General features: G+C 47.3%; 1 protein-coding gene across 4 annotated transcripts in view; it reads left to right on the top strand.

The window, feature by feature from the left end:
• The window catches only part of MYLK3 (myosin light chain kinase 3), a 709,471-nt gene that overhangs the window by 430,567 nt on the left and 251,793 nt on the right, over window positions 1–27,111 (top strand). For all 4 annotated transcript variants that reach the window (XM_086945117.1, XM_086945116.1, XM_086945114.1 and 1 more), the window contains exons 7-8: window positions 2,524–2,633; window positions 23,628–23,769. In XM_086945117.1, coding sequence (XP_086801243.1) covers window positions 2,524–2,633; window positions 23,628–23,769 — 252 coding nt within the window. The remainder of the gene's footprint in view (window positions 1–2,523; window positions 2,634–23,627; window positions 23,770–27,111) is intronic.

Here is a 27,111-nt window from a genome sequence, read left to right as displayed (position 1 = left end):
AAAGCGTTTGACCGGGTGCACTGGCCATATCTGGAACGGGTGATGGCGCGGATGGGTATAGGAGAGAAGTTTAGGAGCATGGTCTTTAACTGTTACAAATTCCCGTCGGCTATGGTGCGTGTCAATGGCTGCGGTTCAAGGCGCTTTGATATTGAGCGGGGCACTAGACAGGGGTGCCCACTATCCCCTCTTTTCCTTTCACTCTACATGGAGCCCTTTGCCCAGAGAGTGAGGCAGAATCCGGATGCGATCGGGGTGCGGATGGGAGGGTACGTCCACACGGTTAGCCTATATGCGGACGATGTCATTTTCACGCTAGAGGACCCGAGGCGGGCCTTACCCGCATGTATGGCGGAGCTCGAAGCTTTCGCGGAAACAGCTGGGTTTCGAATGAATGTAGGGAAATCTACTGCATTGGATATCTCCCTGGCGCCTGCGACGAGACAGGACTTGCAGAGGCGTTTCCCGCTTCACTGGTCACGGCAACACGTGCCATACCTGGGTATCCTATTAGCACCCACGTTACAGGGGATGGTGGCGGCTAATTACGAGGTGTTAGGCAAGAAAGTTACTGAGGAGTTGGGGAGATGGAGCAAGGGGACGGTATCCTGGCTAGGAAGGATAGCAGCAATTAAGATGACAGTCTTGCCCCAAATTCTGTATTTATTCCGTGCGCTTCCGCTGCAGCCCCCTCAGGGTTGGATACGGCGGATGCAGACTGACTTGTCCCGCTTTGTCTGGCAAAGCCGTAAACCCCGAATGAAAAGGACGCTGACGACTCTGGCGCCGGAGGCAGGTGGGCTGGGGGTCCCTGATCTTCAAAAGTATTTCCAGGCGTCGCAGCTAAGGTATCTGGTGGAATGGAGCAGGTGGGAGTCAGATAAGCACTGGCTTTTCCAGGATCAGGCGGTGGCGGGCCGGCCCCTTCAAGAAATACCGTTCCTGCGCAGACAGCACCGCCCCCCGAACCTTTACGCATCCCATATCACACGGGTGCCGCTGCGGATTTGGGACGGCACTTGCAGGCCTTTTGGCCTCGCCACATTCCCTTCACCGTTCACGCCCATTGTGGACAACCCGGACTTCACACCAGGGACAGAACCGGGAGCCTATACACACTGGCGGGGGAGGGGATGCAGAGCACTCTTTCATGTATACGGTGAGGGGGGAGTCCTCCCCTTTGAGACTCTCAAAGAGACTTACCAACTGACCGAGGTAGATAGGATGAAGTATTGGCAGGTTCGGCACTGGGCCCTGCAGCCACAGGTGCTGGAGTCGGCAGACAGGAACCTGTTGCCCTATGAACGGTGGCTGGCGACACGTAAGTCGGACACTAAACTAATATCTGATCTGTATAAAATGCTGCAACCACCGCCCTCTCATCTCTATAACCCCGGTAGGGAGAGGTGGGACAGAGAATTGGGGAGAACACTTAGCCACAAAGAATGGGAGCAAATCTCGTACAGGGCACGACATTCTGCTTATCATGTAGGACTCACCGAAACCTTCACCAAGGTCTCTACATATTGGTACCGCACTCCGGAGCGCCTACATGAAATGAACCGCCTCCTAGACACTGCATGTTGGCGTAATTGCGGGCAAGTTGGCACACTGACACATATTTTATGGGACTGCCCAATGCTACAGGATTACTGGACAGAGGTGATCAATGAGATAGATGCATGTTTTGGTATCGAACTGCCCCGCCTTCCCGCCTACACCCTATTGGGGCTCCCCAATGACTTAATGTACCCACTGAAATCCAGGAGGGGGAGGCACATTGCTATTGCGCTGGGCTCAGCGATCCAGAACATTTTAATACACTGGCGTACACCCACCATCCCCTCCATTACGGGTTGGCTACATAGGCTGTGGCATGTCCTTGGAATGGAAAAAATATCACTTACACTGGCTGGGGACGTAGATCAATTCCAAGAGCTGTGGCTACCCTTCCACACATTGCTGGCCACTGAATTCAAGGAGCTTACCTGCCCGAGATACTTGAGACTTCTGAGACTCACGCCACCGATACAGTGAATGGACAGACTGAGGGGATTGAGTCTTACGAGTGCCAGTAAGGTTTCTGCAAGTAGGAGATGCGAGTGTCCGAGTTTTATCTGATGCAGCACCGGACGGGAGGGGGGTGGGAAAGGGGGTGGGGTGGATGGGGGGTTGTTGGGGTGTTTTGTTCTGTTGAAAGAGAAGTACAGCGGGGTTGCTCTACGCCTATAGTCCAAAGTACGAGTGCCCCGTATTAGCGAGACACCCAGGGTGGCTCTGACACGGAGGGGACTGTTGACCGCTATGGGTAGCTGCGGCCCTGGATGAAGCATTGCCTCATTTTGTCGTGGATTGTCTTTAATCACCTTTTCATTTATATCTTCACTGCTGTACTGTACTTAATAAAAATACTTTAAACATAAAAATAGAAGAAAATATTCTGAGTAATGCTAGAAACCTCTTTTAAATGGTAAGTGAATGTGTTCCTCTTGATAGTTTAACGAATTTACTCTTTCCTAACAGGAGGAAGTGAAAAACGAAATAAATATCATGAACCAGCTAAACCACGTCAACCTTATTCAGCTCTATGATGCCTTTGAGTGCAAGAACAGCTTCACCCTGATCCTCGAGTAGTAAGTAACACAGAAAATTGAATAAAAGCATGGAAAAGCTGCACAGCAATTCTGAAATGGGGGGTACCAAGCTTGAGTCTTCTGGGTAGATCTTCGTATAATCTGAAGTTTGAAGGTATGTTTCTAGTTCATTGACCCACAGTATTTATGACATGTTTTGTTATAAAGATAGTTGATAAAAAACAGGAATCCTATCACAAAAAGATCTGTTTTAAAAATGAAACATTTCCTCAAAATGTTCCAGACAAAATGCAATGCTCATCTACTCTGCTGCAGAAAAAGTAAGATTCTAATATTATGAAAGAGACATTTTTTTTGCAGTTTTATACAGCTCGACCTTGGCCCAAGGGCAGTAGATCATTTTTCCTGAGCACTAGTTTGCATTACACATTTTTTCTGACACCAGTAGATTAAGTGAATCCACTGTTGTTCCTTTTTTGTATTTTTTTTTAATTTGGCAGAATATTAAATACAATTACTATCCTAGCAACCGGCATCACACACATATGAACCTGGCTGCTTCTAAATATTTACATCTTGGACACAGGCTCGATTCATGCCTATCCTGCTTAGCGATTCAGAAAAGGGGGTGGTGATGGACAGAGTATCTGAATTAAACAGAGCACTCGTACCCAGTCAACAGATCAGGGCTTGATCCATCACCGTTTTTTAGCTCACTGCACCATCCCAGCTCAGAACCTGGCTACATGCAAATTAGTCTGTCCTGGCCCAGTGCATCATGGGAACAGGGCAGACCAAACTACCAAGCCAATTCTTATACTGGAAAAGAAACAAGCTTCCGGGGACCGGTTTCTGGCATTACAGCCGTCTTCGGCCCGGCTTGCTTGAATCCTGATGGTGCAGTGAGCAATGGCCGACGACGGCTGAAATGCCAGAAACCGGTCGCCGGAAGCTTGTCTCCTTTCCAGTGAAGAATTGGCTTGGTAGTTTGGTCTGCCCTGTTCCCATGAGGCTAATTTGCATATAGCCAGGTTCTGAACTGGGGTGATGCAGTGAGCTAAATAACGGTGATGGATTCAGCCCTGATCTCTTGACTGGGTAAGAGTGGTCTGCTTAATTCAGACACTCTGTTCATCACCACCCCCTTTTCTGAATCGTTTTTGGCCACTACAGGTGTGGCAGGGTATACTCAGACATGAGTCCCTTGCTCACTGCACCACCAGGATTCAAGCAAGCCGGGCCGACGACGGCTGAAATGCCAGAAACCGGTCCCCGGAAGCTTGTCTCCTTTCCAGTGAAGAATTGGCTTGGTAGTTTGGTCTGCCCTGTTCCCATGAGGCACGGGGTCAGACTAATTTGCATATAGCCAGGTTCTGAACTGGGGTGATGCAGTGAGCTAAATAACGGTGATGGATTCAGCCCTGATCTCTTGACTGGGTAAGAGTGGTCTGCTTAATTCAGACACTCTGTTCATCACCACCCCCTTTTCTGTATCCTACTTAGCAGCTTTGGCGAGTGATAAGAAATAAAAAAAACATCTTATAATGTTCTTGTAAATATTGAGCAACCCTGTTACTAGCATACTCATACCTAATGATTGAATACAATTCTCCTGAGTGATCACCTTCCCCACCCATCCAGACTATTTTTCTGCCCATCTTGGTATATGGTCTTCTACTTCATTGATTAAAATGTAAGAGCAACCAGCAGTCCTTAATAGTCCATTTTCTAAAATGTTTTATCATATCTGCAACGAGGACTGTGGTACTAAACAATATGTAAGTGCCGGAGAAACTCTTAGTATGTAAAACATTAAACTGACTAATCATTAGTTGAAATAATTTAAAAGAGCAATGCTGTTATAACTGATATAGAGAAACTGTTTCTAAATCCATTGTGATGTAGTAGGGATTTGCATAGTAGTGTCTAACAGTTCGGGGATGATAGTACACCTATAGAATTTAGAAATCTTAAAATGTTTGAGCATATTTTTCCACACACTCCTCAAGTGTAATACGTACTTCTATATGACGTGTTTGTGGTGCCCCGCAGGGGGAAAGTGTCCCAACAGTATTGCTCAATGTGTTTGATCCATTAAGGCTTTGACAAACACCAGCTTATGTTTCTGTATGTTAAGGAGCCTGGTTAGTTGTTGACACATTGGAGCGGGGGGTGTTGCTGGCGATTTCTCTGATCGGCACCCTGCTACAGCCGTACTGAAGAGCGGGCTGGGTGCTAGCGATTGCCCCTAAAACTTGTGCTCCTCCCCCCCCCCCCCTTTGCTATGACACTGAAGTAGTTCCTTAAACAGGTATTACATCTTCCAAGATTTGAAATAGGAAGTCCCACCCATCCACTTAATGATAAGGAGACTTCACATTCACCATTCTCAGATAGTTAGCTATTTTAATAATTTTATAAAAGGTAGTAATTCTAATGGCCATATAATTAATTATCTCCCCAGACATTCTGAACAGACTCAGCCTTATGTCATACTATATGTAGGATTTCAGACTTTTAAGGGTTTAATATATACTCTAATTGTTTACTGTATTTAGGTGCCTCTTCTTCAATAGCTAGAAGTGCAGAGCCTTGTTCTGCTGTTATAATTACTATATCATCTGCAAAGACCATGAGCTTAAACTGTAAATGAGGAAGTTTAATTGGTATAATATATTGGTGTAAAATAGGTACTCCTAGAAATGACTCCATGTTGAGGGGGTATTAACAAGGTGACAGAGGGCATCCCTGCTTGGCCCCTCTAGTAATTGTAAACATAAGACATTCCATTAACTGACACCATTCCTAATGGACAGTGGTAACTAGCCTGTAATCCATACCTGTCAACTCACACAGTGCCACAATGTGTCACAAGATTTTGTCTCCCGCCACAAGATCATGCTGTGAGGATCTGGAATCACATGTTGGCAGGAAAAACGAGATGAAACCCACTGTAAACCGTGGATTTTCAGCTCATTTGTAGAGGCTGTAGGCAGCCGATGTCCATTAAGAGGTGTGAAAACACCCCAGGACCTCGGCGAAAGCCCCAATGACCAATTGTTTTTTATTTTTCTGGAGTAAGGGCTTGATGAGCGCAGAGTGCCTCTTAGATAGCTCTCGGCATGATGCCTCACCCTGTCAAGACCACGCTCCTTTCTCACACGTGGTATTCAACTCTCTCAAATGCTTTTTCTAAATGTATTATTCAAATGTGATTGAGTGTGTTTTCTGCCCAATCACTGCCATAAATAGTGGCCATTTCAATATGGGGAGTGGTGTCTGTACCCAGAATGAATCTTTGCTGTCACAAAGTAACCAATTCATAGCTAGTAACATTAAATCTAGCGACTAGAATGCATGCTCTTGTTGAGATGTTGGAGGCTATTAGAGAATGTTTGGATGCAGGCGGCAGAGCGGCATTGATTTTATTGGACCTCTCTGCCACCTTTGATACGGTGCCCCATTGTCTACTACTGGCCTGCCTTTCAAACATTGGAATATCAGGTCTAGCATGGGATTGGCTCAAATAATTTTAGGTATGGCTGCCCCCATTCTCCTTGGTCCCAAGAAAGGTGACACTGGAGTTCCACAGGGCTCCTCTTAAAGTCCCCTTCTTTTTAATGTATACGTCACTCCTCTGATCTATTTGGTGGAGGAGCTGGGGGCTAAGATTATAGCCTATGCAGACAACACTCAGCTCCTCTTCACGTGGAAGGAAAACGTCCTGTCCCCGGACCTAGCCAAAAACAGTCTTTCAGACGTTTTTAACTGGCTTGCACAGGCTCAGCTCAAGTGCAATGAGGACAAGTCGGAGGTACTTCTGTATGGGTCTTTTCCCCCTCAATTCAGGGAGTATCTTTGGCCCACAGAGTATCCCAGGCCCAACTCTGTTGGCATCCCGGTTAAAAATCTGGGGGGCTGGTTCAGTGAGGACCTCTGGTTTTCTATGCTGATACAAAAATTGTCCGGAGTGTGCTTTGGCACATTGAAATCACTTAGGCAGTACCTGCCACTTTTACCCAGACCGGCAAGGAAATGGTGACTTGCGCCCTCATTTTGTTGCGTATTGACTATGCTAATGCACTTTATATAGGCTTGCCTGGATACCAGCTGAAAAAGTTGCAAATTATTCAAAACGTGGCAGCTAGAGTGCTGCTTGGTATCCCTCGCAGATCTAGCATAAAGCAACACCTACGTGACCTGCATTGGCTCCCTGTGGTTCAACACGTCCAGTTCAAGGCTCTCACTCTTGCCCATGGTGCCCTCTATAAATCAGAGCTATCGTATCTTAAGAGTGGCTTTGATTTCTATGTCCCCGGAAGACCACTGCGCTCCCCTGTACTACGTCTTGCAGTCCTCCCCCGTTTTCGTCTTACGCGAACGGGAGGAGGCTCTCTTTCTTTTAAGGCAGCCAAGGCCTGGAATTCCCTTCCTTATGAATTGTGGAATACTTAAGATCTCAGGTTGTTTAAGAAGCAGCTAAAGACCTTGCTTTTTAATTAACTCACTGCTCCTGCATTTTGCTGTTGGCTTTCGCTCCGGGAAACTCTTGAGTATCCGTGCGTGTTAAAAGTAATTAATAACATAACATAACATGTATACATTTTATAATCTGCTCTTTGGATGGATGTAGGATTTAGGCCCAGATCTCTGTACTGGGGTGAATGTATGACATTGTTCTGCATTCTGTCCATCAACTGTGGTTTTTGCAACTGTCACCCCGAGTGGGATGGGTATGCTCAGACGTAAGTCCCATGCACTCCACACCACTGGATTCAAGCAAGCCGGGCTGAAGACGGCTGGAATGCCAGAAACCGGTCCCCGGAAGCTTGTTTCCGGTCCAGGGAAGGCATGGCTTGGCAGTTCGGGCTGGACTGTTCCCATGAGCCACAGGGTCAGACTGATTTGCATATGGCCATGTCTGAACTGGGGTGGTGTGGAGTGCATAAAACGATGGATTTAGGCCCAGATCTCTGTACTGGTGTGAATGTATGACATTGTTCTGCATTCGGTCCATCAACTGTGGTTTTTGCAACTGTCACCCCGAGTGGGATGGGTATGCTCAGACGTGAGTCCCATGCACTCCACACCACTGGATCCAAGCAAGCCAGGTTGAAGACGGCTGGAATGCCAGAAACCGGTCCTCGGAAGCTTGTTTCCGGTCCAGGGAAGGCATTTCTTGGCAGTTCGGGCTGGACTGTTCCCATGAGCCACAGGGTCAGACTGATTTGCATATGGCCATGTCTGAACTGGGGTGGTGTGGAGTGCAAAAAACGATGGATTTAGGCCCAGATCTCTGTACTGGGGTGAATGTATGACATTGTTCAGCATTCGGTCCATCAACTGTGGTTTTTGCAACTGTCACCCCGAGTGGGATGAGTATGCTCAGACGTGAGTCCCATGCACTCCACACCACTGGATTCAAGCAAGCCGGGCTGAAGACAGCTGGAATGCCAGAAACCGGTCCTCAGGAGCTTGTTTCCGGTACAGGGAAGGCATGGCTTGGCAGTTCGGGCTGGACTGTTCCCATGAGGTACAGGGTCAGACTGATTTGCATATGGCCATGTCTGAACTGAGGTGGTGTGGAGTGCAAAAAAACGATGGATTTTGGCCCAGATCTCTGTACTGGTGTGAATGTATGACATTGTGCTGCATTCTGTCCATCAACTGTGGTTTTTGCAACTGTCACCCCGAGTGGAATGGGTATGCTCAGACATGAGTCCCATGCACTCCACACCACTGGATTCAAGCAAGCCGGGCTGAAGACGGCTGAAATGCCAGAGACCGGTCCTCGGAAGCTTGTTTCCGGTCCAGGGAAGGCATGGCTTGGCAGTTCGGGGTGGACTGTTTCCATGAGGCACAGGGTCAGACTGATTTGCATATGGCCATGTCTGAACTTCAGTGGTGTGGAGTGCAAAAAAACGATGGATTTAGGCCCAGATCTCTGTACTGGGGTGAATGTATGACATTGTTCTGCATGCTGTCCATCAACTGTGGTTTTTGATACTGTCACCCCGAGTGGGATGGGTATGCTCAGACGTGAGTCCCATGCACTCCACACCACTGGATTCAAGCAAGCCGGGCTGAAGACGGCTGGAATGCCAGAAACCGGTCCTCGGAAGCTTGTTTCCGGTCCAGGGAAGGCATGTCTTGGCAGTTCGGGCTGGACTGTTCCCATGAGGCACAGGGTCAGACTGATTTGCATATGGCCATGTCTGAACTGGGGTGGTGTGGAGTGCAAAAAAAGATGGATTTAGGCCCAGATCTCTGTACTGGGGTGAATGTATGACATTAGTCTGCATTCGGTCCATCAACTTTGGTTTTTGCAACTGTCACCCCGAGAGGGATGGGTATGCTCAGACGTGAGTCCCATTCACTCCACACCACTGGATTCAAGCAAGCCGGGCTGAAGACGGCTGGAATGCCAGAAACCGGTCCTAGGTAGCTTGTTTCCGGTCCAGGGAAGGCATGGCTTGGCAGTTCGGGCTTCACAGTTGCCATGAGGCACAGGGTCAGATTTATTTGCATATGGCCATGTCTGAACTGGGGAGGTGTGGAGTGCAAAAAAAGATGGATTTAGGCCCAGATCTCTGTACTGGGGTGAATTTATGACATTGTTCTGCATTCGGTCCATCAACTGCGGTTTTTGCAACTGTCACCCTGAGTGGGATGGGTATGCTCAGACGTGAGTCCAATGCACTCCACACCACTGGATCCAAGCAAGCTGGGCTGAAGACGGCTGGAATGTCAGAAACCGGTCCTGGGAAGCGTGTTTCTGGTCCAGGGAAGGCATGACTTGGTAGTTCGGGCTGGACTGTTCCCATGAGCCACAGGGTCAGACTGATTTGCATATGGCCATGTCTGAACTGGGGTGGTGTGGAGTGAAAAAAATGATGGATTTAGGCCCAGATCTCTGTACTGGGGTGAATGTATGACATTGTTCTGCATTCTGTCCATCAAGTGTGGTTTTTGCAACTTTCACCCCGAGTGGGATGGGCATGCTCAGACGTGAGTCCCATGCACTCCACACCACTGGATTCAAGCAAGCCGGGCTGAAGACGGCTGGAATGCCAGAAACCGGTCCTCGGAAGCTTGCTTCCGGTCCAGGGAAGGCATGGCTTGGCAGTTCCGGCTGGACTGTTCCCATGAGGCACAGGGTCAGACTGATTTGCATATGGCATTGTCTGAACTGGGGTGGTGTGGAGTGCAAAAAAACAATGGATTTAGGCCCAGATCTCTGTACTGGGGTGAATGTATGACATTGTTCTGCATTCGGTCCATCAACTGTGGTTTTTGCAACTGTCACCCCGAGTGGGATGGGTATGCTCAGACGTGAGCCCCATGCACTCCACACCACTGGATCCAAGCAAGCCGGGCTGAAGACGGCTGGAATGCCAGAAACCGGTCCTCGGAAGCTTGTTTCCTGTTCAGGGAAGGCATGGCTTGGCAGTTCAGGCTGGACTGTTCCCATGAGTCACAGGGTCAGACTGATTTGCATATGGCCATGTCTGAACTGGGGTGGTGTGGAGTGCAAAAAAACGATGGATTTAGGCCCAGATCTCTGTACTGGGGTGAATGTATGACATTGTTCTGCATTCGGTCCATCCACTGCGGTTTTTGCAACTGTCACCCTGAGTGGGATGGGTATGCTCAGACGTGAGTCCCATGCACTCCACACCACTGGATCCAAGCAAGCTGGGCTGAAGACGGCTGGAATGTCAGAAACCGGTCCTCGGAAGCTTGTTTCTGGTCCAGGGAAGGCATGACTTGGCAGTTCGGGCTGGACTGTTCCCATGAGCCACAGGGTCAGACTGATTTGCATATGGCCATGTCTGAACTGGGGTGGTGTGGAGTGAAAAAAACAATGGATTTAGGCCCAGATCTCTGTACTGGGGTGAATGTATGACATTGTTCTGCATTCGGTCCATCAACTGTGGTTTTTGCAACTGTCACCCCGAGTGGGATGGGTATGCTCAGACGTGAGTCCCATGCACTCCACACCACTGGATGTAAGCAAGCCGGGCTGAAGACGGCTGGAATGCCAGAAACCGGTCCTCGGAAGCTTGTTTCCGGTCCAGGGAAGGCATGGCTTGGCAGTTCGGGCTGGACTGTTCCCATGAGGCACAGGGTCAGACTGATTTGCATATGGCATTGTCTGAACTGGGGTGGTGTGGAGTGAAAAAAATGATGGATTTAGGCCCAGATCTCTGTACTGGGGTGAATGTATGACATTGTTCTGCATTCGGTCCATCAACTGTGGTTTTTGCAACTGTCACCCCGAGTGGGATGGGTATGCTCAGACGTGAGTCCAATGCACTCCACACCACTGGATCCAAGCAAGCTGGGCTGAAGACGGCTGGAATGTCAGAAACCGGTCCAGGGAAGGCATGACTTGGTAGTTCGGCCTGGACTGTTCCCATGAGCCACAGGGTCAGACTGATTTGCATATGGCCATGTCTGAACTGGGGTGGTGTGGAGTGAAAAAAATGATGGATTTAGGCCCAGATCTCTGTACTGGGGTGAATGTATTACATTGTTCTGCATTCTGTCCATCAAGTGTGGTTTTTGCAACTGTCACCCCGAGTGGGATGGGCATGCTCAGACGTGAGTCCCATGCACTCCACACCACTGGATGTAAGCAAGCCGGGCTGAAGACGGCTGGAATGCCAGAAACCGGTCCTCGGAAGCTTGTTTCCGGTCCAGGGAAGGCATGGCTTGGCAGTTCGGGCTGGACTGTTCCCATGAGGCACAGGGTCAGACTGATTTGCATATGGCATTGTCTGAACTGGGGTGGTGTGGAGTGCAAAAAAAATGGATTTAGGCCCAGATCTCTGTACTGGGGTGAATGTATGACATTGTTCTGCATTCGGTCCATCAACTGTGGTTTTTGCAACTGTCACCCCAAGTGGGATGGGTATGCTCAGACGTGAGCCCCATGCACTCCACACCACTGGATCCAAGCAAGCCGGGCTGAAGACGGCTGGAATGCCAGAAACCGGTCCTCGGAAGCTTGTTTCCTGTTCAGGGAAGGCATGGCTTGGCAGTTCAGGCTGGACTGTTCCCATGAGTCACAGGGTCAGACTGATTTGCATATGGCCATGTCTGACCTGGGGTGGTGTGGAGTGCAAAAAAACGATGGATTTAGGCCCAGATCTCTGTACTGGGGTGAATGTATGACATTGTTCTGCATTCGGTTCATAAACTGCGGTTTTTGCAACTGTCACCCCGAGGGGGATGGGTATGCTCAGACATGAGTCCCATGCACTCCACACCACTGGATTCAAGCAAGCAGGGCTGAAGACAGCTGGAATGCCAGAAACCGGCCCTCTGAAGCTTTTTTCCGGTCCAGGGAAGGCATGGCTTTGACAGTTCGGGCTGGACTGTTCCCATGAGGCATAGGGTCAGACTGATTTGCATATGGCCATGTCTGAACTGAGGTGGTGTGGAGTGCAAAAAAACGATGGATTTAGGCCCAGACCTCTGTACTGGGGGGAATGTATGACATTGTTATGAATTCTGTCTATCAACTGTGGTTTTTGCAACTGTCACCCCGAGTGGGATGGGTATGCTCAGACGTGAGTCCCATGCACTCCACACCACTGGATGCAAGCAAGCCGGGCTGAAGACGGCTGGAATGTCAGAAACCGGTCCTCGGAAGCTTGTTTCCGGTCCAGGGAAGGCATGGCTTGGCAGTTCGGGCTGGACTGTTCCCATGAGCCACAGGGTCAGACTGATTTGCATATGGCCCTGTCTGAACTGGGGTGGTGTGGAGTGAAAAAAATGATGGATTTAGGCCCAGATCTCTGTACTGGGGTGAATGTATGACATTGTTCTGCATTCTGTCCATCAAGTGTGGTTTTTGCAACTGTCACCCCGAGTGGGATGGGCATGCTCAGACGTGAGTCCCATGCACTCCACACCACTGGATTCAAGCAAGCCGGGCTGAAGACGGCTGGAATGCCCGAAACCGGTCCTCGGAAGCTTGTTTCCGGTCCAGGGAAGGCATGGCTTGGCAGTTCGGGCTGGACTGTTCCCATGAGGCACAGGGTCAGACTGATTTGCATATGGCCATGTCTGAACTGGGGTGGTGTGGAGTGCAAAAAAACGATGGATTTAGGCCCAGATCTCTGTACTGGGGTGAATGTATGACATTGTTCTGCATTCGGTCCATCAACTGTGGTTTTTGCAACTGTCACCCCGAGTGGGATGGGAATGCTCAGACGTGAGCCCCATGCACTCCACACCACTGGATCCAAGCAAGCCGGGCTGAAGACGGCTGGAATGCCAGAAACCGGTCCTCAGAAGCTTGTTTCCGGTTCAGGGAAGGCATGGCTTGGCAGTTCGGGCTGGACTGTTCCCATGAGTCACAGGGTCAGACTGTTTTGCATATGGCCATGTCTGAACTGGGGTGGTGTGGAGTGCAAAAAAACGATGGATTTAGGCCCAGATCTCTGTACTGGGGTGAATGTATGACATTGTTCTGCATTCGGTCCATCAACTGTGGTTTTTGCAACTGTCACCCCGAGTGGGATGGGTATTCTCTGACGTGAGTCCCATGCACTCCACACCACTGGATTCAAGCAAGCCGGGCTGAAGACGGCTGGAATGCCAGAAACCGGTCCTCGGAAGCTTGTTTCCGGTCCAGGGAAGGCATGGCTTGGCAGTTCGGACAGGACTGTTCCCATGAGGCAAAGGGTCAGACTGATTTGCATATGGCCATGTCTGAACTGGGGTGGTGTGGAGTGCAAAAAAACAATGGATTTAGGCCCAGATCTCTGTACTGGGGTGAATGTATGACATTGTTCTGCATTCGGTCCATCAACTGTCTTTTTTGCAACTGTCACCCCGAGTGGGATGGGTATGCTCAGACGTGAGTCCCATGCACTCCACACCACTGGATTCAAGCAAGCCGGGCTGAAGGCGGCTGGAATGCCAGAAACCGGTCCTCGGAAGCTTGTTTCCGGTCCAGGGAAGGCATGGCTTGGCAGTTCGGACAGGACTGTTCCCATGAGGCACAGGGTCAGACTGATTTGCATATGGCCATGTCTGAACTGGGGTGGTGTGGAGTGCAAAAAAACAATGGATTTATTCCCAGATCTCTGTACTGGGGTGAATGTATGACATTGTTCTGCATTCGGTCCATCAACTGTCTTTTTTGCAACTGTCACCCCGAGTGGGATGGGTATGCTCAGACGTGAGTCCCATGCACTCCACACCACTGGATTCAAGCAAGCCGGGCTGAAGGCGGCTGGAATGCCAGAAACTGGTCCTCGGAAGCTTGTTTCCGGTCCAGAGAAGGCATGGCTTGGCAGTTCGGGCTGGACTGTTCCCATGAGGCACAGGGTCAAACTGATTTGCATATGGCCATGTCGAAACTGGGGTGGTGTGGAGTGCAAAAAAACGATGGATTTAGGCCCAGATCTCTGTACTGGGGTGAATGTATGACATTGTTCTGCATTCTGTCCATCAACTGTGGTTTTTGCAACTGAAAGGCAGTGTGGCAGATATCTGTGCTCTTGAGTTGTCCTTATGGTGACTGTATATTTGGTGGTGCCCCTGAAGTCAACAGAGAAGACGCCATAGCAGGGTTGTCCTACACCTACCTGGTTGAGAGACCCGGGAATACCCTGACATCGGAGAAGCACCTGTGAGCTGGCCTCAGGTGAATGGTCCTGAAGCTGAACCTAGTGTCTGGAAGACCGGCATTCTCACGTCTCGGTTCCATTGGAGAGCTAGATTTTGGCTATTGTGGAAAGGAGCGGGCATGAGGGCACAGGAGTAGCCGTTGTGCGTGTTTCATCTGGAAGTGACCTCTGGGATATGGGGTGAACATCATTATCATCACCCCATATCATCACCTTTATCGTAACATCAACCACATTGGATGTCAGGCAGTGAGGTATCGGTCCAGGAGCAACGTCGCCCGAGAGTCAATGTCGCAGGGTAGGCGATTCAAAATAAACGTGCCTGACTTGTCAGCCCCGCCTCCGCAGACACGAGCCAAGATGGGAAAGATGTCAGAGGCTGACTCACAAGCTAATATGTCCGACGAACTGGACGCGGTCTTGGCTGCTGTGGAAAAGCTGGGGGAAACCTTGAATCACACCCGCACTGCCCTGGAAAGTAAAATAGATAAAGCAGTTGTAGATCTAACGCTGCTGCACGCTGATCATCGCAAGTTAGCGGATCGCACCGATGCACTTGAGGTCACAAAGGCAGAGGTGTCCCCTCGTGTGGCGTAAGTGGACAAGCACATCCAACAACTCCTCATTAGAGTGGACTTCCTTGAAGACAGGGCAGAAGACGTGGAAGGACAGGCCCGCCACAATAAGGTGCGCATGGTGTGATTGCCGGAGTGAACAGAGGGGAAAAAACCCTGTGGCATTTGCAGGATCTTGGCTACGTGACCTCCTTCCGGAGGGGACCCTTTCTCACCACTTTGTGGTGGAGAGAGCGCACAGGGTGCCAGCTCGACCCCTGATGCCGGTGTCCAATCCCAGGCCTTTACTGACCCGGCTATTGAATTATAGAAATAGGAGCACGATCTTGCAGGAAACCAGCAAATTGATCGATGTCCAGGTGGACAACCAAAAAGTGATGAAAGCAGAGGCACTCGTTCATGGCAGTGAAAAGACGGCTCTGGCAAAACGATTCGAAATACTCTTTATTATTTCCAGCGCGCCTAAGAGTAGTGGCAAATGGGAAAACACATTTCTGCGCCACTTCCAAAGAAGCCAAGGGCTGGCTAGACAGGTATTCTCTGTCAGAAACGATGTCTTTATCCGGTCACGTAAGCAGGAAACAACCTGGTGAGGCGCCATGCCGCCGCCGCCCCAGGGGAAAGAAGATGTGGCACCCACCGCCCTCTCCGAAGATAAGTCCAGATTTGGACCAGGTATTGCCGGGGCAACAGGGAGCTCTTCAAGCGGCGGAAAGCATAGGTGGACACAGATGGAAGACAGCGCGTCCCTCTCCAGCCAACAGGACCGTCCAGCGATGTTGATCCTGAAGAACTATCGGATGATCCGCTCACTACGTAGTAATCGTACGATCTGCCAGACATCATCCCTCAGTCGGCCGACTACATTGTTTGATGATCACTAGCGTCTCCTGTTATTTGAAGTTATTTATGTCTCATGCCTATACACGCAAGTATATAATTATATGTTGTATATTGTCATGCGCTGGCAGATGCGAAGGGCATATATGGCTGTTTGCTTTATGTCACTGATGTTACCTGTAAGCATGGTTTCCTCACTATTCAAAGTAACAGTATTTCTCATAGGGCATACAGTGACCCTGAGACCCTTCGATTAATTTTCATAGTTGTCTCTCTTTGTAGTTCTATTGGGAGCGACTGGAAGCATTTCCTGATAGGCTCAAAGTTGGTAAATCCATGACTGGTCAATGACTGGGGAGCACCAAGAAAACTATCTCCTCCCCTCGACGTAGTTAGATTAGAGGGCAGAGCATGCCCCCATTGACTTAGGTAGTTAGATGCTTCGGCATACTGTTGAACAGTCGCCCTTTTGGTATTTATTTTTTAACCTGTGCCATTGTACGACATACATTGGTCTGTGTGAAAAGTTTTTTTAAATTTTCATTGTTGTTCAGAATTATGATTATATTTTGGCTTGTCATATCATAATTCACGGACTAAACTAGGAGAGTGATGAGGATATTGTATGTGGGAGGACGCACTCTGGAGCCCAAAACATGCGCACTGTACTTCCCCCTTCCACTGATGGGCTTGGCGAATGTGCATTTACGACTAACTTACACATGATATGGCACCTATTAAGATCATGACTTGGAATGTGAGGGGCATCCATAGCCCATCACGCCGATACCTTATTTACTCATACCTGAAACGTCACCATGTCCAAATAGCACTGTTACAGGAAATTCACTTGCATAAGTCAGAAATACGATTGCGTAGGCACTGGAGGGGACAACTGTACGCAACGGGCTACTCAGCATATGTGCGAGGGATGCTGGTATGGGTAAAGCTGGGGACCCGTTTTCGGGTGGTGGACTCTCACATAAACACAGAGGGCAGCTACCTCATAGTGAAGGGTATCTTAGATGGCAGGCAAATACTACTGGCATCGCTGTATGCACCTAACACGGAACAGGCAATCTTCCTGGAACTGAGCTCCCGTAAATTGGCCGGGTGGCATGATATCCCCTTGATACTGGGTTGGGACTTTAACAGTGTCCTGGATGCATCATTAGATAGATCTCTTCCCCCCCCCTTCCTGGCATGGCAACGCACACCGCTGTGAAGACGCTAAATCACTGGGCTGCGCATTGGCACTTGTCAGATGCATTGCATCACCATAACCCACATGACAGGATATACTCTTATTATTCGGGGCGCACGGACTTCATGTGCGCCTCCACCACTTTCTGGTGTCCAATGAGCTCCTTCCGAGCATTTTACGATCCTCTTATATGGGACGGACACACTCAGATCATAATCTGCATATAGTAGAGGTGGGATGGGAGGACGAGGTACCACCAATCCCCAAGTGGCGACTTCAGCCAGATGTCCTTGTAGATGCACCGTTTCGGGACTGGCTACAAGTGCGGCTCAATACTTTGATGATAACGTGGGCACCGCCTCAACACTGTTGGTGGAGTGGGACGCCCTCAAGGTAGTGGTTAGGGGTCATTGCCTGGGTACACAGGCTGGCATCAGAGTACAGCTGGAAAAAGACCTTTCTGCATTAGAGAGGCAACTGGTGGATCAAGAGAAAGAGGGAATCGAGGGGTCTTGGAGACGACTATACCATTGTAGAGACGAACATGCACGATTTCTAGAGAGGCTGCGATGCCTCAATTATGCTGCGCACTCTGCGCGGACGCATCACATGGGGAAAAAGCCGGAAAGTTATTAACGTGGCTCATCCATCAAGAAGAGTCGTCGACCCCTATCACATCTGTGCATACAACGTTAGGTAACACAGCATACACACAACTTGACATTCACACCGCGTTCGTTGCCCATTATCAGGGCCTCTACAAATCTCAGGCACAGGCCACGCCCATGGAGATACAGTTTTATCTAGAACAGATGAGACTGCCACAACCCACACGTACAGAGAAAGAAGACTTGAATGTCCCTCTCTCCGGGGAGGAAATACGAGATAGCGTCATCCAATGGGAAATCTCCGGGCCAGATGGATTACCAGCTGAATTTTACAAAGCCTTTGCGTATATCTTAGTGCCGCAGTTGCTGAAGATGTATGAGGCCGTTCTCGATATGTCCACACTCACTGATACGCAGAATGAGGCACTGTTAGTTTCACTCCTGAAACCTGACAAAAACCCTGAATCCCTGGGGTCCTATCGACCACTGGCGCTACTTAACACCGACTATAAAGTATTTCCGTCACTACTGGTTAGAAGGCTGTCACCTTTAGGGAAAACATTGGTACATCCAGATCAGAACGGTTTCGTTCCCACCAGGAATACCTCACTGAAACTCCGTCGTTTTTTTTCGGATACAGCAATACGCACTCTATAGATGGCCTCGCTCTGGTAGTTGGGTGCTCTATCTAGAAAAGGCATTTGACTCTTTGGAATGGCCATACCTGGCGGCGGGGCTCACTAAATATGAGCTTGGGGACCATTACCTAAGTATGGTCCAGCTACTATATCAACACCCTACTGTCCGGGTCCATATTGGTAGGCTCCTATCAGATTCCATCAGAGTAAGACGGGGACATGCCAGGGTTGCCCGCTGTCCCCACTACTCTTTGCCCTGGCCATGGAGCCGCTGGCGATGCTACTCCGTAGCGATGGTGAGGACTGGGGCATACCGGTGGGGGATGGGACACATGCTTTGTTCGCGCTATGTCCCTATACACCGACGATTTATTGTTGTATGTCCGTGATATTGCTGCCAATCCCGCGTCCATAGCAGGAATGTTAAGGACCTTTGAGGCGATGTTGGGCCTTCGAGTTAACTGGGCTAAGTCTGGAGTGTACCCCTTTGATGCACGCATGGAAGAGATGGACGTGTGTATCAACGACTCACACCTTCCATGCTACCCGAACACCTTCCGATGTCTAGGGTTATTTATTTACCGGACACCCGATGATTTGCTGGAAGACAACTTAATGAGGCCAGTCTCAGCGGTGCGGGCCCTAATTCCGTTCTGGAAAAACGCCCCCACTGAATGGTATGAGTCGTTTCACCCCGCTGAAGATGATAGTCCTTCCCAAATTGCTATATTACTTCTCTAATCTCCTGGTCTATGTCCCAGCCAAAATCTTCCGCGAATTGGAGAGTATGTCCCAAGACTTTATATAGAATAAGGGCTGGCCATGTGTCGCGCTGTGGAAATTACAAGCACCTTCCAGTCAGGTGGGGGTAGCAGTTCCCAGAATGGAACTGTACTATATAGCTGCCCAGCTACAGTGGGTAACAAAGTGGCTAAGCAACAGCTATTTGGAAGACACTGCGACCTTGCAACAGCCAAGGACTCATACCCAAATCCATCATCTGTTTCATCCTGCGGCCAAGTCCCCACGTCCGACTCAGCTACATTTGGGGTTGGCGTATAGATGTTACAGGAGGAGTCTGCGCCTCACGCGCGCAACTATTCCGTACGCCCTGGTAATACCACTCTTGGGGACGCTAAGGGGTAGAGCGGGTACTTCTGAGGAGGCTCTTACACATTGGCGCATGGCAGGCATTGACACTCTAGGAGACCTCTACAGGAACGGTGCACTGTTAACAATCGAGGCCCTAGCAGACAGCACTGACTTACCTGTAGGACAATTCTTATTACACACCTCTTTAGTAAGGGCCTTGTCAACTCTTTGGGGAGATCTAATGACTGAACGCCCGATGCACTTATTATTACAGTACCTACATGTCATGGGGGAGGGGTCGCACAAAGTTCATTGGCTGGTGACAGCATTACTTACGCACACGCTGAAACCAATGACGTCCCTCCGTACCCGCTGGGAGGCGGACTGCGACCAACCCTGGACTGACAAGGAATGGGGTCATATCCTGGCCTGCCCCAGTTTTATACCGAGAAGTTCTAAATCCAAATTATTACAAACTTACAACTTGCATAAGGCGTATCTCTCCCCTGATAAAATTTACAGATATTTCAAAATTGCTACTTCTGAGTGCCCGCGCTGTCGGCAGCTTGATGTGAACCTACTACATATATTTTGGTCCTGTAGTTCCCTCCAAAGCGATTGGCGCGAAGTCACCACATCCCTAGCACTCTGCACAGACACATCTGTACCGCCATCATGAGAGATTTGCATATTGGCAGTTTATGTAAGGACAAAAAAAAAAAGTAACATCACGGTTTAGAGACCTGGGGCTGATAGTTGCAAAGGGCTTGTTTACAAAAAGGTGGAAACTCTCAAACCCCCTGCACCGATTAGCTGGAAGAGATCACTTACGATCTGGGCTCAGGCGGAAAGCACAGCGCTACACAGGGAGGAAACAGCAGGGCTATGCAAATTCCCCATTGCGCAATACTGGGACACTATACTCTCAGCATTCAACAATGAGGGTGATTGGGACGTGGATGATGCTCACCCGGTTGCCACATAATGGTATGCTAGCGGTTCCGGTTCACGAGAGATACGATATCAGCAGATGGGACTCACCTACTGTTAGAAATTACAGTATAGTTGTAATCTGATGTGAAGAACCCCCTCCTCTTTCCTGCGAAAGTATCCATTAACACAGCACTGCCTCTCAGAATTTCTATGGGTCCGAGCCCCGACCCGGCGCACTTCTTCACAGCGAGGGCAGAGGTACACCGTCCTATACATAGTCCAGCAAAGATTATCATATTTCCCCATCAATGACAGCTCCCTTATCTTTTATTTTTGTTTTTAGTATGTTGTTAGTTGAGGTTCATTGGATAATATATGTCTTATTGGTGCATCCCCATCTCCTCTCCTTTTTTTCTGTTACGAAACACTTCTGTTGGGTATAGAAGCGACTGCACATCAATGTTCACTGCGTCTACTACCGGATTTATGCTGTGTATTACTATATTGTTTAAGATGACCCATGTTAAGACATAGAGCTAGTGATTTCGACTGCGAACAAGCAATAGGGATGGAGAAGAGCGAGCAGGCAATCATAGCAATACAGGGTTTACCATTTGCTGATGCTGCATGGGGGCGCTATGACACACACTGATTATGCCTCTGTAATGTATAGCGTTGATCTACACAGTATTTTAACACGTTTGCATTATGCGGACCTATATGTTGCTCTTGGTTATTCTGTATTGTCATGCAAAGTGTAATGAGAAGAAGAAAAATTAAAGGACAAAAAGCCAATAAAGATATATTTTTTTTAAAAACAGGTAAAGTTTCAACAAGAATTACCAGATTGGGTCACAGAGTTCAATTGTGAATGAGATTGTGGGCTAAGATCGGGAATAGTCGTCAGATCAGTAGGTGAAAGGGTCTACTCTAATAGTGCTGATGAAGGCTGCTGCCCCCTTGAGCTCCCTGTTTTGATCCTTCAACTAAAAAGGGCTGGCAGAGAGCTTATCTACCTTGCTCTGCTGGTGCTTTTCCCTAGTGGTTTTGCTGAGCTCCCTTTTTGATTTGGTGAACCATGCCTTCCATCCAAAGGGGTGTTACAGTAACTTGAATCTGTATCTCAGTACCGCCAGTCACATCCAATTAGAAAAGATGAAAGTGCAGACCCCTGTTCATAAAATACAGCATCACTACTGACACAAGCACACTGGCAGACAACAGCAACAGATAGAGACAAGCGGAAACAGTTTCAAGTAAGTTTATCAAGACCTAGACTTTGAATCAGTAGACATCTGTAGAGTTACTCTGAACTGTCACATAGAATTCATGTGGAGTTCACAGAGAGTTTGCACAGGCTAGTGCCAGAAATCTATACCGGGCAAATAATAACAGTAGTATAACCAAATTATCCTGGGGTGCCACGTCCTCGCTGGTTAAGTCAATGTTCTAATAAGAAAGTCCCCTCAATATCCGGTGTCCTGACCTGGTTGATTCCTGCCCCGGAAAGTAAGCCATTAATGGGTGCCGAGAAGGCCGGCAGATCCAGACGCAGCTGAGGGTGGGAGAGGAGCTGAAGCATAGCCTGTGCTTGAGCGCTCCAGAGATCCCTGTTACATCAGTTTCCTGATTCAGGACTCCGAAGTGCGGCTAGAGGTGAATTCAGAACCCACTGGACAAGAGGAATCCCTTGCTGGATGCTGAGAAGGAACCACCAGAGCCACCATGGCCAAGCCCTGCTCCGCAGCAGAAATACCAGGGCAGAGCAGTAGGCTTAGGTGGGAGGCGGCGGGCCAACAGTGGAAGAAAGACTTAGGCGCATAGCCAAGTGTCAATCAACAGAACCTGTGAAACTATTGTCTTTGTTTGCACAGTAGGATCTGTTTTCATATTTATTCATGAATAGTATGAATTGAGGGTATGGCCAAGACTTGTAGCAAGTGATATTTCTTTTCAGAGCTTTTGAAACCTCATTGCGCAAAACAGTACAAAGAAGATGGACCAGAAAAGGGGTATTCTTCATGTTTAAAAAATGTCTGAAGTTCCCCTTTAGCAAACTGTAGCCTTCCAAATAGTCATAAATTCTCCTGTAGTTCCATAAGTACAGAAGGAGTGCCTTTCTTTGGTGTTACCCATATCTACACTGCGCAAGTTAGCAGACCTTTAGTAAATACAGTTGATTTTTGATTCTGTAAGAAGCTACTATGGGGCTTCATTGCACAATAATTTTGTGCAAGGTTGTGCAAGGACCAGCTAAACACGGCAAACCTTTTATACAGCAAATATGCACAGCTAGGGGTATAATAGCTCTAATAAAAGGTTTTTTTTTTTTTACTCAACCGAATGGTAATTTTTTTATTGAACTGAGCAGGATGAAAGGCTGAGTGGACCCACTGGATTGAAACACTAGGCCAAGTAGAGATTAGGGGGGGTAATCAGTTAGCCAACTGGCCATTGGCCTCTGTTCCACCCAAAGAGGCTTTAGAATGGCAAGTACTCAAATGTTATACAAGTCTTTACTCCACAAAAGTGAGAAATATTTGATTCAATTGAAAACGAAGTAGAAACCACGCATCTGTAGACCGAATATGTAGAAAGATCTCTGGCATTTTATGGCCGGTCTTCTGAACAGAGTATGTCATTGTGGGTCTGGTGTTTTTCCTAGATGTGTCTCATAAAACTTCAATTAATTTCATCCCAAATGGTTTTATTTTGGTTCGATCTATGACCACATTGTGTAAAAAATAGCATCTAATGATACAATGAAAACACGAAATAGAAAAATAGAAATACTAAACCATCAGATAAAATCATAAGCATAAAACAAACCCACATTGTATGAAGGTACGTCACTTCGGTTCTATGACCAATCTACCCAAGACACAAGCCATCTTAGTTGGTTCAGAAAAAACTTTGGATTGCTGATACCCTCTTTCTTGAAATCCAGAAATCAAAAAGACAAAGAAACTAAAGCAATACTTTCCAGTGGAAGTGCTTCGGGGGTTTGGAACGCCTTCCATATGGACATTAGGATAATGCCTTTTTAGGATACATTTAAGAATGACAATATATGCAGGTCACTGCACACCCTGTGTGCATTTGTTTGTGCACCAAACTCTGCTCTGTGGATTGTCTACATTCTATATTTAAGAATGATATATTCCCTAGCATTTTTCACAATTTTTTATCTCTTGAACCATGCCACCCTGCTCATGTATCACTATTACAAACGACATCTATGCGATATGTAATTTGTTTGATTTTATATTATTTTCCCCTTATTTTTCTTTTAGTTGGTCCAGATAGTTTTCCTGCAATCCATAAGTGATAATTTGTCCTTTTGTACACTTCTCTGTGAACCGTGTCGGTCTAGCCCATTATGTAGAAAACTATTAATAAATAAACAAGTAATTTATCTGCAGCCAAACGCATAATAGCTCAAGATTCCTTGCTTGAACTCGCTTGAAAACTAAAATGTTTTCTTCTTCTTCTCCTTAGTGTTGATGGTGGTGAATTATTTGATCGAATCGCTGATGATAACTACAATCTAACTGAGCTGGATGCGATTCTGTTTGCTAAACAAATTTGTGAAGGGGTGTATTACTTGCATCAACAGTACATTCTGCACTTAGACCTTAAGGTTAGTGTATTAATCTTAATTTATGTTTTTTTTTAAATTTGTCGTGGTGAGGATTTTGATGTTCAACAGGCTCTAGGAATTAACTATTCACGCACAGAGGGCCCAGAATTTGTGGGTACCCTGAAAAAAATCTATGCAATACAGCTGTATCTGTTCATCCATCCCCCTATTTGTGTGGCGTTTTATAGCACACAGCGGGCCGTAACCACCCGTGATATGTTGGACACATGGCCTGGCTGAAGGGGAGGGGTTATGATGTGCACAGCAGGGATTGGGGTTCTGCAAAGGGTTGGGTCTATGGCCTGGTGATATGCCAGGTACACCTGTGCACTGCAGGCTGAGCTCTACTGGGCTTGACCGTAAATCAGAGGTTAGTTTCAAGGAACTGTTAGATGTGGTATAAGACCAAAACACAAGCCTGTCCTTTCCTTCCTAATTCTGCCATATAGTGCATCTGGTGTGAAAGAAGGGAAGGTCAGTAGCAATTAATTTCGTGATCATCTGAGTTAACCTAAGCGGCAGGCTTGGTTTTGTAAAATAAGAGTGTCTTTCCTAAATGATCCAAAATGTATGTGGGATTTATGTCTGATTCACTATCCACTTCATGTTTCTAATGCTACTTATATGTTTCTCTTAAAACAACAGTGTGTCTTTCCTAGTTATTGCTTGTGTTGCATTGTTTGGAAAGCCTCAGCTTGTCTAGGTGTGAGTGTATATGGAGATATAAAAGTCCAAAACTGGAGTTAGGATCACAAAAATCATAAATCACAATAAATTAGCCCAGAGCAAGAAGAATTAAACTAGTTTAGTGCCTGAAGACCGATCAAGCGATATAGAAACATTGACATATGTAAAGTTTAGATACGCTAGTGGGTAAAGTGGAGGCCAGCACCTTCAGTGTCTGCAGAAAAGCTTACCTGAGGTCTCTCAGAGCTACAGGCTACAGTAGCAGTGTCAATCGATTTTACGCTCAACAAAAAGATTCACAATTAAGAGTCTAAGGAAGAGTGGCATGTGCAGCAGCACAAATAGATTGGTGAACAGTGAGTATTTTGAAATGCATATATATTGTAACACTGTTAAATAATAAACGTGTGCAAAATTATTTATGCAGTGATATAATCTGGCTACTAGGAACACAAACTCATAGCACAACACAGTGACAGAGTAATTACCTTTTAAGGGCTGTATTCTCAGATCTAACATTGTTCTACTATAGGCCTTCCTCTAAATAGATGGCCTGGGTTGATTACATATGGAATGTGCCATCTCTGGACACTGCAAGGCCTCTTGTATAGCATGTCAGTTGTCAAGCCCTATGTCGACATACACCACGCAGAGCGGTCCTGTCATTTCCCCAACAAACTGCTTAATCCTCTATCTCTTGATTCACTCATGCCATGGAGGAGATGGTAATGTTGTGTGGTTGCAATCATCCAAACCCATGAGTGAAGACTATGAGGCTTTGGTCATTTTAGTTGTCATGACATCAAACCTAGAACTTTAAAATAGAGGCTCTCGCAGTTAGTCGCAAGAGGAGGTGTAGAAAGGAGGTTGCCTGACTACAGGTAACTGCTGATTATCAACGTGCAAGATGTTGACCTTATTGGTTGAGTGATGGTTCCCATTCAGTGATGGAATGGAGACGTAAACTGCTGAGAGACGCAATAAAAAAAGCCAGGTGGTGATTGTGAAAGATAGTCTCCTTTCTGGCCTGATATTAGCCCAAGGACACTGGCTAGGTAAAGATATCTAACGGAAGCGAAGCACAGTTTGATGGCAAAAGAACTTTAGCATTGGTTGGTTTCAATGCTGGGAAGAAGTATCTGTCTTCACAAGGGGATACAACCAGAAACTACCTAGACGATCTGCTCTCTGATGCCATTCTTGCATACAAAATGTTTTGGGAGTAATGCCTGCAATAGGTCTAACCACTGACAATCACTGGGGATAGCATTCTACCCCATTATTCTTTTGCCCACCATGCCATCTCAGTTTGGGCCCAGCCATATGCAAAGCAGTCTCGATCCTGCTCCAGTAGGAACAATCCAGTCCGAACTGCCAGGTCAGGTCCTCTTCAAACTTGAAAACAAGCAGCCCAAGACCACGTCTCGCCGTGATTGGGGGTCATCAGTTGGTGCAATTTAGGTCCAGTGGCACAGTGAGCACGGGGCCCATGTCTGGGCATACCCTTGCCACTTAGGTAGCTACAACAAACACACAAAGGTGAATGGAGGAATGTTTGCAATAAGTCTAACCACTGGCAATCAACTGTCTTTTTCAGTGCTGTGAAATAGTAAAAAATCTGCAGTTGGACAAGCATTATAAAAATTCAAATCAGCATCTTTAAAAGTATAGACAAAAGTCACATGTTTTTGTCCATCATAATAATGTCAAAAAACAACTGTCCTACTGGTTCACAAATATGTGACTGGGGGCTGCACACATCTCTGCTTCAGGCTCACAACTCACTTAGCCACCCAGGTTTCACTCTTATTGCAAATGTAACAGAGGTTGAGTCTGAGTAACTAAACGGTTATCTATTTTGGCAATGTGCTACAGGAAATCTATCTGGTTGCCACGTTTTCCTAGGATTTTATTGTTTTTATGAACTTGGACTTCGGCGTTTATGGCCTTTGGGCAGAGAGAAGCAATCACACAGCCCCTGCTTCATGTACTTTTCCTAAAACAAGGTAACCATTTTGGCAATTTAACTGGCATAATGACGCTTTTTATAACTCAGGTGTTTGTGTGTAGTAAATGTGCCGGCTACTTAAAAATACCTATTATGCACCTATGGCAACGTTTTTGCCACTTGTATCTGGGGCACAACCTATCAAATGAGCAGAGAAGCAGCCATGTAAACCTGCAGGCCAGACCTCAGTGCTTACATTGAACTTTAACTATTTTTTGGAACTGAATTACTAAACTGTACAGTATACAAGTCAGCCGTTAGTGTTGTAAAAGCTAGGTTCAACTGCACATTGATTAAACATGTGACTTCTAGCATACAAAACAAGACTATCATGAGCACAAGTGCAATGCTATCAATTAGATTGCATCTGCTTACATATTGATTAGTCTGTGTTTATTTCTAACTTTGCATTCGAAAATCATGCAGTGCCATTCTCACGTAATATAACTAACTAGTGAAAATAAAAAATCACGTAAACAAGAATTATTATTTTATATGTTGTAAGAAATACTAGTTTATGGTTGACATTTTTCTGTGCTAAGGAAAACCTGTGTAGATAGTTACACTAATCTCCTGACTATACATCTTACCAGTAATTAGTTTCCTTCACACCCCATCCCTCCCCTTTAGAGATGCTTCAAAACCAA

Source organism: Lissotriton vulgaris, chromosome 12, assembly GCF_964263255.1.
Source record: "Lissotriton vulgaris chromosome 12, aLisVul1.2, whole genome shotgun sequence".
Lineage (NCBI taxonomy): Eukaryota > Metazoa > Chordata > Amphibia > Caudata > Salamandridae > Lissotriton > Lissotriton vulgaris.
This window is presented reverse-complemented; position numbering and strand designations above follow the sequence as displayed.